We start from the raw sequence: 12,188 nt of genomic DNA, 5'->3' as shown, positions 1-12,188 counted from the left end.
CATGGGCCAGAGTCTCAGAAGGGGAGCTGAGGAGGGAGAGGAGTCCATTCGTGTGGATTTTGGCATTGTTTTGGGGTGCGGGGACCTGAGATAGTGGGGCTGTGGGCTGGAGGGGAGTTCTACACATGAACAGTGCGTCAGGTGGGGATGTCCAAAAATTTGAAGTCAGTAATTCAGTGTTGTAATCCGCACAAGTTAAAGCATCTGGAAAGCCGGAACATATTAACAGGTTTACACAGCTTCTCTGACCACTTGGGATATTCAGTGGCACCATTCCCAAACCAGGCACACCTGTGGTCCTTCGGGCACCGAAGAAAAGGTCTTTCCTACTGTTGTGAGCATGATATCAGGGGCTTGTGTTGTTGTGTGAGGGTGAAGGTGGCCAAGGATTGCCAGCCTACTCTTTGGTGGTCTGAAAAGAACGGCAGAGGGAGGGATTGCGCATGGGCTTGGTGACTGAATGGAACTGGGGTAGGGTCTCCAGGATGTTGTGGGTGGTGGAAGTGTGAAGAGGAGCTTGTGTGGAACAGCTGTGAGAGTGAGGGAGGATGTGAGGGTGATGGTGTGGTTTCAGTCTTGAAGTAGTGCTCCGCTTGCGACTGGTATTTCAGCCTGGATTTCTTCCTGGGGCCAGAGCATTCTGAGGTCTTTGCAAGGCATGAAGTAGCTGTGGTCCAAGGAAGGCATCTCAGTCTACCACCTCAACAGTTGGGAATGTGACCTGGTGCCTAGCATGGTGTGTGTCTTGACTGTTGTTTTGGCCACCATTGCCACTTATCCGGGAACATGTCAGCCCCATCTAATAGGGGCACAAGTTCAGTCAAACCAGAAAGAGATGTTATGGCTAGGTGAAGCTGCCCGCTGCAGGAGCACGTGTACTGTAAGGATCTAGTGCTGTTTTGAGATCTACCCAACGCCATGCGCCTCCCCAGCGTAGGAATCAATATCAAGTCCCATACCTGCCCCTTTCTTGGCACCCCTACCAACCTGGGTGTCTTGTCGGACTGATGACAATGTTCTTAAACAACTAAATCCCATTTCAGACCCCCTCTCCCTCCTCCCACAAACACCACTGATCCCTCCTCTTGTGTGACAGGGCTCAGTAAGACTCTCAGCAGCTCAGAGGTGTGCTGCACTGGGTGTGATGGTTGCTGAGTTGCATCTGCTTACACTGAAGCTGAGCTCAGCTCCCTGGCTCTGCCAAAAGCGCGGTGGGTAAGGCCTCCTGTCTACCAGAAGGAACCGTATTGTCTGTTCAGAAGCTAGGACGTCAGTACTTCGATGCATCCATAGGAGTGGAAAACGGACCACGTCAGTTTTCATAGGTATTAATAGTTTTCTCTGTTAGTGAGGACTATGTTAAAGAATAAGTATACTGGGGACCCTTATTTTTAATGCCTTCAAATATTAAAAATATTAATAATAGAATATAACAGTAGAGGTGGAGGCGAGCCTTCCTAAGCTACAGCTGGGCAGATCCTTACTTTTAGTTTGCTTATCACTTCCACTGCTCTCTGGACAGTTTTTGTGGTTTCAAATTAACTGCCTTTATCTTCACTTATGATTTATCCCAGCAAAACTGCTCAGATTGGGCAGGCCCATGAGGAGTGGAGAGGAGGGTCTGGGGTCAGGCCCAGGCCCCTATTTCCCTGCCCTTCCCCCGAGGTAGACAGTCTTTCTTAGGCTGCTTTTGGCTGGACCTGATTGAAACCCAAGCCGCATTCCTGCAGGTGCATGAGGCTGCACTGGTTATTCCATCAGGGTGGCACAGTCTCAAGTAATTGTCATTAATGTCTTTCTCCCTCCCTTTCATGTCTGTGAGTCAAAGGTTGGAGATCTTTACTTGCCAGTTCAAATTGCTTAGCACAGTTCATATAGACACCAGCTCAAAGTGGGGTTACTCATAAACTCCAGAGGCATTTAAATATTTTATTTGACGTTGAGGCTGCAAAATAGCTTAAGAGGAAAAAATTTAATATGATCTCTGAAACAAACACTAGGAAGAACTTTGAGTTCCTCATCCTTGCTTTGATCACCAGTTTGAATTTGGTAAGGGTCAGACACGCCAGTACAACCCTAGACTGATCAAGCTGGGTGTCCAAGTTGAGATTATGGCCCTTTTTTCTTCAGGAGAGGTATGTGTTGTGTGATTGGACTGATGATCAGAGCAGTGGTTTTCAAAAGCAGCCTGCAATCCAGCATGTAATTTAGCACGTTAAACTTCTGGCTGAAAGAGATCCAGGCAAGACTGCTGGGTAACCAGTTGTGTTTTCAAACTGTTGAAAAAAGGAAGAAAACAGAACACTGAAGTGAAGAGTTTTGTTTGTTTATTTCTTAATACAGAGAAATTATCAAAGGCTATTAGCCCTTAAATACTGTTGAGAAGCCATTTAGGTCCTTTACATATGCACTTTGTGTTTTGTCAGTCTCTGGCACTGGCATGAAGTCTATGTAGCTGATATTGCACGTGAAAATTGAAGGCTTGACGTGCAGTCAACGACTAGGCTAGGGGCAGGACTGCTGCCTTCTGTTCCCGCTCTGCCACAGGCTTAGTGCAGTTCTAGCCAGGTTGGTTTTCTCTCTCTCTCTCTCGTCTCAGCCTTTCTTTCCTGAATATGGGACAGTAACTTGCCTCTCATGGAGAAGTAATTCCTTAAGTGTGTAGCACTTTGGTAAATGTGCTTTGCCCGAGTTATTCGAAGTAGTGTTCTCGCTGTACTCATGGAATGCCGCATCTTGATAGACCTCTTTACTTGTCACTTTGCAGGCTCTTGGCAGGCTTTGCCTCATTATAGTCTCCTTGGTCTCCTGAGACATGCATTTTATGTTCTGTTAGTTAAAATAATAATAACCCCTAATATTTTTATACCAGTTATTTCTCAGTGAGTACTCTAGCTCAACAAGGGCAGAGAAGTGAAAGTCTCTTAGGGTAATGTATGGAATGTAAGCCCTTGTGGAACAAGGAAAGGGTGTGTGGCAGTGACCTTACAAGGGGTTAAAACTGAGACTAGAGCTAGAGTCCCCTCTTCTCAGCTCTGTGCACATTCTGCTCCCTTTCAAGACTGAGAGGAGGACTTGTTCCATAAAGCTTGGGGTTTTTTTTCCTTTGTTGTAACAGAATTAATTTTCATTATTATTGTTACTTAACTTTTACCATTTATCATTGTTGTGTAACTCTCCTAGCATTCAAGAAATAAAGGAGAACAAAATGGAGTTTCAAGTTAAGGTTGATTTTATTTCTTGCTCTTTGGAGATGCTATTTAAGCTATTAGCCAGCATTAGCTAATTCTTCCCAATAGCTGTGCAGCGTGTTTCATCTCAGAGCATCCTAAAGTGCTTGACAAAGTGCAGATTGGAAGCCATGAGTTATTCCAGTGATTTCAGTGTGGTTTCCACATGGGACATCATTATTTGACTTGGTCATGGGGCCCACAGACAAATTTTAGCTCTCCAAAAGTGTTGTATAATGAACAGATCTGTGGCTGTAGATGGAGTTCAAACCATCTATCAGAGATGAAGGCTGGCAGCTCCTTCATAGTACCTCATTCTGCAGATCCAGAAGGGAAGATAACATATCCTGCTGGAATAGTTAACTGCACAGTTTTATACTTTGCTCCCATCCCAAATTCCTCTTTTACTTGCAGAACTAACACCTTGCAAAGTTCCTGCTGCACATTCTGCTCTTGGAGGGCTTCCACCCACTGAGTGCTATCCCAGCTGGTGTGACAGAGTTCTTCCAGGGACACTGATGGAAACAGCTTGTATTAGTGCTTTGATGGGCAGTGCAGGGTGCAAGTGCAAGAATTTGAAGGACCAAAGCAGGATATGAAACTAAAAAGAGGCAGAAAAGTGCATTTAGCAAACTAAGATTGTTGACTAGCTTGTCTAGCTCTGGTGAAAGTATTATCTTCTCTCTTACCCGGTTGGAAATCATACTACAGCCAGTCTCCTGCCATTTCATACCACCTCTTTGTTGGGGTGAATTGGCCCCTGTGACGGCTGCTTGCGCTTTCTCAGATTACCTGGGGGGAAAAACCCCAAATATGTTAAAAGGGTTGGGACACAAAGACAATGAGAAGTGGACAGGGGTTAGTTCCTTCTTGGTGGGCTCTGCTGTTGCTGAGAATGAATGATGAGTTCTTGAGCAGGTGGAGCCAGGGGCCCTGTGCAATAAAGTACCCCTTCTGGTATCGTTGTGGGACTTTATGGTCAGTCCCTGCTATAACCTGTAAGTGAGATTCTTCATGTCAGGAGAAGCCTAATGAGAACTACTGAAAAAAAGACACCTTGGGCAAAGTGAGATCATCCTGGAGCTGGTGCCAGTCCCACTGGGAACATCTGACTCAACAGCATTTTTCTAAGATTTAAACTTACCTCTTTTTTTTTTTCCTCAAATGCCACAGGCAAACTAGAGCACTAGGCCATAAAAAAAGTCTTCAGATTATACTGGTGATGCTGGGAGCCAAAGATGCCACCATTTTGCTGGACTGAGGTGACATGTGTTGGGTCAGATTTCTAGATCTGTTCTTTGCTGGGGGATTTTGGAGCTTGAACGGAGTTTTTCTGAGGGCTTCAAAAACACAAACGCAGTGTTTGCAGGCCTGCTTATTTGTACTTGCCTGACACTATGCATGTACAAATTGTCCAGTTCCCTCTTGAACCTGGTGTGGCTTGCTCTGCTCTTCTCTACACGTGGGGGAGTCTGCAAAAATAGGCAGCTGCAATTGTGCAATTATCTCAGAGTGAGGTCTTTCTGCATAGCCGTAGCTAGTGCTGGGTGTCACTAATGCTTTAAGCCCTGTTCCTTTCTGCTGGTACAGTGCGTCTCTGCTGGCAGACTCCAGCCAAAAACTCTGCTGTCAGTTAGTTGTTGCTGGGGCATCTTGTTACTTTTCTCTGTCTCTGTAGACAATGGGTCTGATTTTCCAGGAAAGCAACTGGGAACAAGGAAAAGCTAATTTAGCAACCACGGGGCCTGCTTTGCAGACCACTGAAATTAAATATTTTCATTGTCTTTAACTTGACTGAAATGAAGTCCAGATTGTCCCCGTTTCCTTTCTGCCTCCCAGTCTGGGGAGAGTCTTACCAGGGGAGAAGGACTTGCTAGTCATTAACAGAACACATTCCTGAGGGGAAGAAGAAACCCTGGGGACCTGAGAGAAGTAGGATAAAGATCCAAATAGATGTTTCTAAGTAAAAACTCCACTCTTTCCTAGAGGTCAAGTTTTCAGATGTGTATGTGGCCCTCTGCGGATCAGCTGCTCCGAAGACAATTGCTGCAGGGAAATTTTTCAAGTGTGGCTCTCCTCTTTTAAAAAAAAGTGCTGCAGCTGCTAAGAATAGGTAGGAGAACCAGAAAACGGCTGAGGAAAGGAAGCAGATTGAGTCATCATGAGTAGGAGCTGGTATTGACCCATTAAACTCGTTGATGAGGTGTGCATCACATGAAAATGTCTGAAAATGCTTGACACTGCCAAAAAGTGTACGTGTGTGATAGTGACTGGTTCTCCATGATTGGCATGAGAAGACTCCAGAAAAAGTGTGGGAATGCTGAGTTTCCATAGCTGGAGTACTGATGTTCTAACCCACAGCATTTTGTGTATGTGGTTCAGCAACAAGGGAGGTCTTGCCTGGAAGGCATCACTCCTTCCCCTCAGAGTCAGAGCTTTTTGCCCAGACAAGAGATGGTCTCATGAAAATTTCCCTCTGAAAGGCCCATCTACAGCAAACACGTGATGGAGAAAAGGGTAATTCTTCAAAAACATCTTGATGTAACTCAGTTATTTGAAGTGCCCAACCTGTTGCCTTTTGCAATAACATTTCACCTCTTTGCAGACTCATCTCCACAGTTTTGATTGTTGCTTTGAAGTACAGTTGCGTTCCAAGACAGAAGTTAGCAGCGTTTCTGCAGCAGGGTTAGGGAGGTTGATGCTATTCTGTCTGAGCATCCGATTTTCACCTGAGGTTTGCTGTTGCTGGGAGACCTCGAAAGGACAGGAACATAGTTGGTTCAGTGTGATAATTCTTCCATCACTGCAGGATCACACTGAGATGCATCAGACTTTCGGTAGCAGTAACCGAACAGTCAGCGATAGACTCAAGTTAGATGAAAAAGAGACTGAAATTGGAGGCGACACTCTTCATTCCTATGAATCCCATAAGTAGTGTGCATCTGCTAACAATGTTGGTTAATGTTTTCCATTACATTCTTCTGATTTCTTTTTAGCAGTCCCCGTGGAGCATCAACATGAACGTTGTCCTCTATTCTTCTCTTTTCCCCTCCCCTGCGGAGTACAGAGCGCCTCATTCCTACAGACCTGTAGGGCGATATCCCTCCATAACACACATTCTTCAGTTAAGTGGGTTTTTGGAAATGTCACTGAAAATACCCCCGTGTCATTTCCCCCCAGGTTTATTTGTTTTTTAATTCAGTGGCAATGCAAGCTCCGGGGAGCTTTGCCCAGGGGGCTGGGAGCAGATTGCTGGACTGCAAGTCTTTTGCCTCCCTCTAGTGTTTGATGTCTTTATTTTCTTGTGAACTCTCAGGACCAAGTTCTGCCATGACCTGACTGTGCCCAAGGTCTGCTGCACAGGGAGAGTGAATAAAAAGGAAAAAAAAATTGCAGATCTTTTAGACCAGATCCATGAGTAGTGTAAACTGACTTGGATTGCATCCTGCTGATGCATAGCAGCTTGGGGGCCAGCCTACAGCACCTTAATGCTAAGCACATCCCAACTGTGTGGTTGCAGTTCTATCTTTCTGCTTCTCTTTCTCTTTTTGGATGATTTCCATGTTTAGTTCTTATTCTGCATTGATGTTAATCTTGCCTGTGTGAATCGGTAGAATGAGACGGAAACTTTGCCCCAGAGATGAAGAGCAGCTGCACAACTTGCCTTCATGAATGTGCTGAAAGTCTTCACGTAACGCTTGGTGTTTCCACGGGGAAACAGGATCTCTGAAGAGGGGGAATAGGTTGTCCAACAGTTCCTGTGTGGTTCATACAGACATCAGCTTCTGATACATCCCTTCAATGATAAAAGTCCAAAATCCATTTCTGTTTTTATTTTTAAACAAAGGTGATTTTGGAGAAAATTCTTAAGGATTAGGAATATAAGGACTGGACTCAATACTTCGGCAACCCAGATTTTGTGTGTCTAGGTGACTCCTGTGATTCCAGTCTGGAATGAACCTTCCCTGGCTAATGGGTGACATTGGTTTAGTTTCTAATACGTCTGTGCTATCGTAGCCGCCTCATAGGTGCGCACCATCAGTCCTACAAGTGGCTCGGAGAGCTGGCAGTGAATGATGGGAAGCTTGCAGTGATACTAACCACATTGATCCTGCTGTGTTGCTGGAACAAATGAAGACGGAAGCCTTCATTTCCCAGGGTTGACTACCCAAATGAAAGCACGCGTAGTCAAACCTGATTCCATTGACGTGAGTAGCAAAACTGCTGGCAACTGACTCTTGACAAGGAATAATCCTCCAAGTAAAAGATGATTTTGTTCTTTTACAAACACATTCTTGCAGGTGGATTAAAAATACCTACGAAAGCTCAGAGTGGGTCCCAAGTCACAGCTTTGGTGAGTGTCAGAGTGCTCAGAGCTTTGATTTTCTTTTTGTCATATCTCTTTAAACAAATACTTATTTGCTAAGCACCCAGAGTGTGATATGCTTTTTGAATTCACCGAGACAAACAACAACCATCACTATAATTCAAAGGATGGCTTTTTAAAAGGGCTTGGTTATTCTCTCCGTGGTAATGAAGTGCACTGCTATATAAATGAAGAAAAGGGTGAGCGGCTTTTATGCCTCAGGGCACTATCTGCTCCCTGCAGGGGTCAGCAAGACTGTTTGCTCTATCAGGGAGAGCACAGCACTAATAGCAAGAGATTTTATGCCTTATATTTACTTTCCACAGAAGTGTTAAGGCATGAACTCCGCAAGAAGCAAGATATTAGCCCTGATGGACCAGTGGTTTGCAAAGGTGGTGTATTCTGCATTCCTATGTCTGCTCTTTAATTGGATTAGCTTGTGGTTTGACTGTAACATGAAAGCGGGTTATCTCCTCTCTTCTGTGCTTGATGGGGACACAGAAAGCTTTTTGTGAGTCATAGAGCCAGTCTTACCATGTCTGTTCCAAGGTAGTCATCTGACAATTATACAACTCATTATATTTTCAGTTGTCAAAGGTAAAAGCAAAGTGAATAGAGCAAGAACAGAGCTCTTTGCAGATTTAGTCTTTGTGTGGATACCACCTGGGTCTCTGAGGAATTCAGGAGGTCGTTAAGTATGAACTGAAGAGACCAAAGGGTTGAACGTTAATATTTTGCCTGAGTTTCACACTGCAAAAACTACATAAATCTCAGTATCTCAGAAAATTTACCTTGTACTAGAGTTACCTTATAATCCTGCCAAAGGAAGCCTTCCCCAGTCTTGCTCAGAGATTCTTGTGTGCAGAAGAGTTGGTGGATTCAAGCCATACTTTCCATACCAAGAGTATTCTCAGGTGCTTTCAGAACCGTAGCACGTGTCTGTGCGCACATGTAGGACAGAAAGTTGAATGTACAGCTTTAAAGAAATCTTCAGTACTTTATGCCTTACTCTGTCAGAATTCCAAAGCTGAAACTAACCGCCAATGGCTACCACTCTTGGAAAGTACTCTTTGAAGTGTACTATGTTGGTCATTCCTGACTTAAAACAGTACTAAATCACTAGTTACGTGATGAAGACTAAGGCCATATACCTTTACTTTGCTGTTTATCTTGTTTGATGATCACACAGGCGTTCAAGTTAGTGGTATGAAAGTCAGCAGATGAGCAAATCACTGGAGCTGGAAAACCCCAGTGCATGTGATTTTGTAATTGCTTCACTATACCAGAAATGACAGCAGATAGTTGATGTTTTGGTTTCTCAATATTGTTAAATCCTGCTGAGTTGTGGATTAACCGTGCCATCGGCAGACGGGTACCCAGATCTGGCTTGGCATAGGAGAATTTGGCTCCAGAAGGGGTATCACAGCGTCCATGTGGTAGTGTGCTGGTGGGAACTAGTAATGACTAAACTTTCAGAAAACTGAGAATAATAAATAGCAATAATGTTAACAGACCTTTTGGCAGCCTCTGACGCGACTGGCTCCTCTGATTTGTGCTGGTAGAAAAACCATTCCAGTGCCACAGGTAATCCTGTCACTGAGCTGTGATTTACCCCTTCACGGAAAGCAGCTGAATATTCCAAGAAGTGAATGTCCTCTTTCTTTGAAAGGGAAAAAAGAGAGAATTGCATTAGCTTGGGATTTTCCTTAAGAAGTACTTCTAATGAACAAAAGATTCCTTGAGACCTAAGCACGCTGTTCTGAAATCTTAATTTTTCTGGCTGTCATTTTGGGGGATTCCTAGAAAGGTGAACTCTGCCCAAATACATTACCTGCAAAACGTGGTGCCCTAAAGATTTTTCTCTGGACTGTCTCCTTGAAAACATACCTATCTCACCTGGCAGCACTGAACAGCGGCTCTTGCTGTTCTGTGAAATTCAAGTGACGATAGGTGTAAAGCTTGCTCTGTGCCAAGGACCTCAGCGGGCTCTGTGCCCAACAGGCTTCCAGTGAAGCAGCTATTAAAAGCAATTTCTTCTGAGCCACGAATGTGCCTCTGCTCTCTTATTAGCATAAGCTGCAGAGAAGCCAGCTGCACTATGGAAAATTTCATGATCTGCAGAGACCCATGAGCTCATTGCTTAAAGAGAACCCATCTCAATTCTCACGAAACACAAAGGGGGCCAGTCTGCTGGGCAGGGGAGCCTGAATTCTTGAGATACCTGAACTACAGTGGTCTGCCTGCCTTTATAATGGTGTGAGTAACGTTAGTCAGTTCCCTGCCCTGCCCGTGTCTCATATACATGGGAAAGAATGTATCTTGCATCTTGTAAAGGCTGCTGGGTTAGAATATAAAGCTTTACTAACCAAGGTAGTAACGTACCTCCCTTTTCCTGCTGTTAGGGGAATAAGGACGCCGACCACCTCTGTGCAGTGCCCAGGGGTTTGTGCCCGGAAAGCATTTACTAATTCCTAGATGGAGAAAATAAGGAGAGAGCTGCAAGGGGACTAATAGTGTATATATAACCCTTTGGGGATGTTTACTGGGACGGCAAGTGTTTTTCTTACATCGGAGACTGGGATGTTCATACAGACAGAGCATCTCGTGTGTGTTGCACTCATAAATCACGGCCACATCAGAAGTACCCGAAGTGGCATTCGTGCACCTGAGCCGACTGACTGCGAAGGAAGGGTTTTTATGGCGAGGAGGGGGGAGCTCAGCGCCTTGGCTCTTGCCGGTTGTGCCCTTGGAAGGGAGGGGACCAGCGCGGTGGGGTGGCTGAGATCAGCCCCGCCGGCTGTCCGGGAGCAGCAGGGCCCTGGAGCGCCCCGTCAGCTCGGGACCACGGCGTCCCCGCTCACCGCCAGCCGAGGAAGGAGGCCTGGGGCGGCCCGTCCCGCTCCCCTCAGCGCCGCAGCCCCGTCCCGTCCCGCTCCCCGGGCCCCGGCAGCGGCGCCGCCGAGCCGGCAGGGGGCGGCCTGCGGGAGCGGGCCCGGCCCGCGGGCAGAGCGGCGCTGGCGGGAGGAGGGCGGCCCGGCCCCGGCCCCGCGCCCCCGCTGCCCGCCCGCCTCCCCCCTCACTGCCCGCCGGCCCGGGGACGGGGAGCGGGGACGGGGAGCGCGGCGGCCCGCTGCCGAGCGCGGCGGGGGGCGGCGGCCGGAGGATGCAGGCGGGGCGGGCGGCGGCGGGCTGCCGTTCCCGGGTCGGGCAGCTAGAGAGCAGTGCAGGGAGCGAAATCCCGGCCGAGGAGCCCCTGCGCGGCGGCGGCCGGGCGCTGGGAGCTCCCTTCCTGTCGGGGGCGGCTCTGGGCCGGAGGCCGTGAGAGGAGCCGAGCGGCGGCGGAGGCCCCGGGCCGGCTCCCCGCTGCTCCCCGTCTCCCATGGCGGAGACTAAAATCATCTACCACATAGACGAGGAGGAGACCCCCTACCTGGTGAAGCTGCCCGTCCCGCCGGAAAAAGTCACTCTGGCCGATTTCAAAAATGTCCTCAGCAACCGGCCCGTGCACAGCTACAAGTTCTTCTTCAAGTCCATGGACCAGGATTTCGGGTGAGCGGCTCGGGGGGCCGGCGGGGGCCGCGCCTGCCGGAGCGGCGGTCCCTGCCCCTCCTCTCCTCCCCGCGCCCCTTCCCGCTGACAGCCGAGGGGAGGTCTTTAAGCCTCCCTCGGCCCCGAGCGGGAGACACCTGCTTCGCTGCCGCCGCCGCCTGCTCGGGGGGCTCCGCCGCAGCCTCCCCCCGCCACCGCCGGGGTGCGGGCCCTGCCGGGGCGCTCGGCTCCGCCGCCGGCTGCGGGCCCTGCCCGGCGCTAGGCCCCGCCGGCACCCCTGGGGAAGCCGCCAGTGCTGCCGCTAACATGGCGGCCCCGGCTCAGCCCCGGGGGTCGGCCGCTGCCGTTCGCCGCCCTCACCCCGCTGTCGGCCGGCGGGAGCCCCGCGGCCGGCCCCGGGAGCTGACAGACCCGGGGCGAGGAGGCCTCTCGGCCGGTGTTTCCGTGACTGCCCGCGGGGCGCTGCCCGCCTCCAGGCATCGCCGCCGGGCCGGCGCCGGGGCCGAGCGGCAGCCCCCGGCCGTAGCTGTCACCGTGTCGGGGCCAGGCCGCGAAGCTTGTGGCGAGGAGCGCTTCGCCAGGGCGGGGATTTTCTGAAGAGGCGAGGAGAGTCAGGCTGGAGATAATGCTGAAAGGTGAAGCCTTGTGCAAGTGCAGGAATGCCGGTCTGAAAAATCGGGTTGGTTTTCTGGGTCCGCCTTGGTGCACCGTCGGTGGGATGGCAGGTGTCAAACAGTCCGGTGGTCGAAACGGCCGCTTCTTCGAAGGGCGCACGCCCCGCTCGCCGCTGCTGACACGTTCTGCTTGCTAGGAGTGTGGGAGAAGATGAGGGCCAGGCTTCCAAGGGACCGTTGTGGTTGTGGAGGCCAGATTTCTGACCGGAGACGGGGATGTTTGACACCGTTCTAGCCTTCACAGACTAGGGTTGTGTGCCTGTGGTGTATTTACAGCCATAATAAACCAACAACAATCCATTTGACAATTTTTCCAGACAGTAACTTTCAAAATATATTAATCTGTTTGTAGCAAATCACTTTTCTTTG

At 48.8% G+C, this 12,188-nt stretch overlaps 1 protein-coding gene and 1 long non-coding RNA gene across 5 annotated transcripts in view; one reads left to right on the top strand and one right to left on the bottom strand.

The window, feature by feature from the left end:
• Window positions 1–2,312: 2,312 nt before the first annotated feature.
• LOC142066507 (uncharacterized) lies at window positions 2,313–11,145 on the bottom strand. Its single transcript, XR_012663727.1, has 6 exons — window positions 11,027–11,145; window positions 9,979–10,067; window positions 9,111–9,256; window positions 8,404–8,535; window positions 3,920–4,022; window positions 2,313–3,831 (listed from the first exon to the last, which is right to left on the bottom strand). It is a non-coding gene; the product is annotated as an uncharacterized LOC142066507 (long non-coding RNA).
• Window positions 10,817–12,188, top strand: part of DVL1 (dishevelled segment polarity protein 1) — a 104,216-nt gene continuing 102,844 nt past the window's right edge. For 2 of the 4 annotated variants that reach the window (XM_075113956.1, XM_075113955.1), the window contains exon 1: window positions 10,817–11,145. In XM_075113956.1, the coding sequence (XP_074970057.1) occupies window positions 10,976–11,145 (170 nt within the window). In that variant the 5' untranslated portion in view covers window positions 10,817–10,975. The remainder of the gene's footprint in view (window positions 11,146–12,188) is intronic. The other 2 variants (XM_075113957.1, XM_075113958.1) reach the window with 2 other exon arrangements.

The sequence above is a fragment of the Phalacrocorax aristotelis genome, chromosome 19 (assembly GCF_949628215.1).
Source record: "Phalacrocorax aristotelis chromosome 19, bGulAri2.1, whole genome shotgun sequence".
Lineage (NCBI taxonomy): Eukaryota > Metazoa > Chordata > Aves > Suliformes > Phalacrocoracidae > Phalacrocorax > Phalacrocorax aristotelis.
The sequence above is the reverse complement of the archived record's forward strand: the minus strand, read 5'-3'. Positions and strand labels throughout refer to the sequence as shown.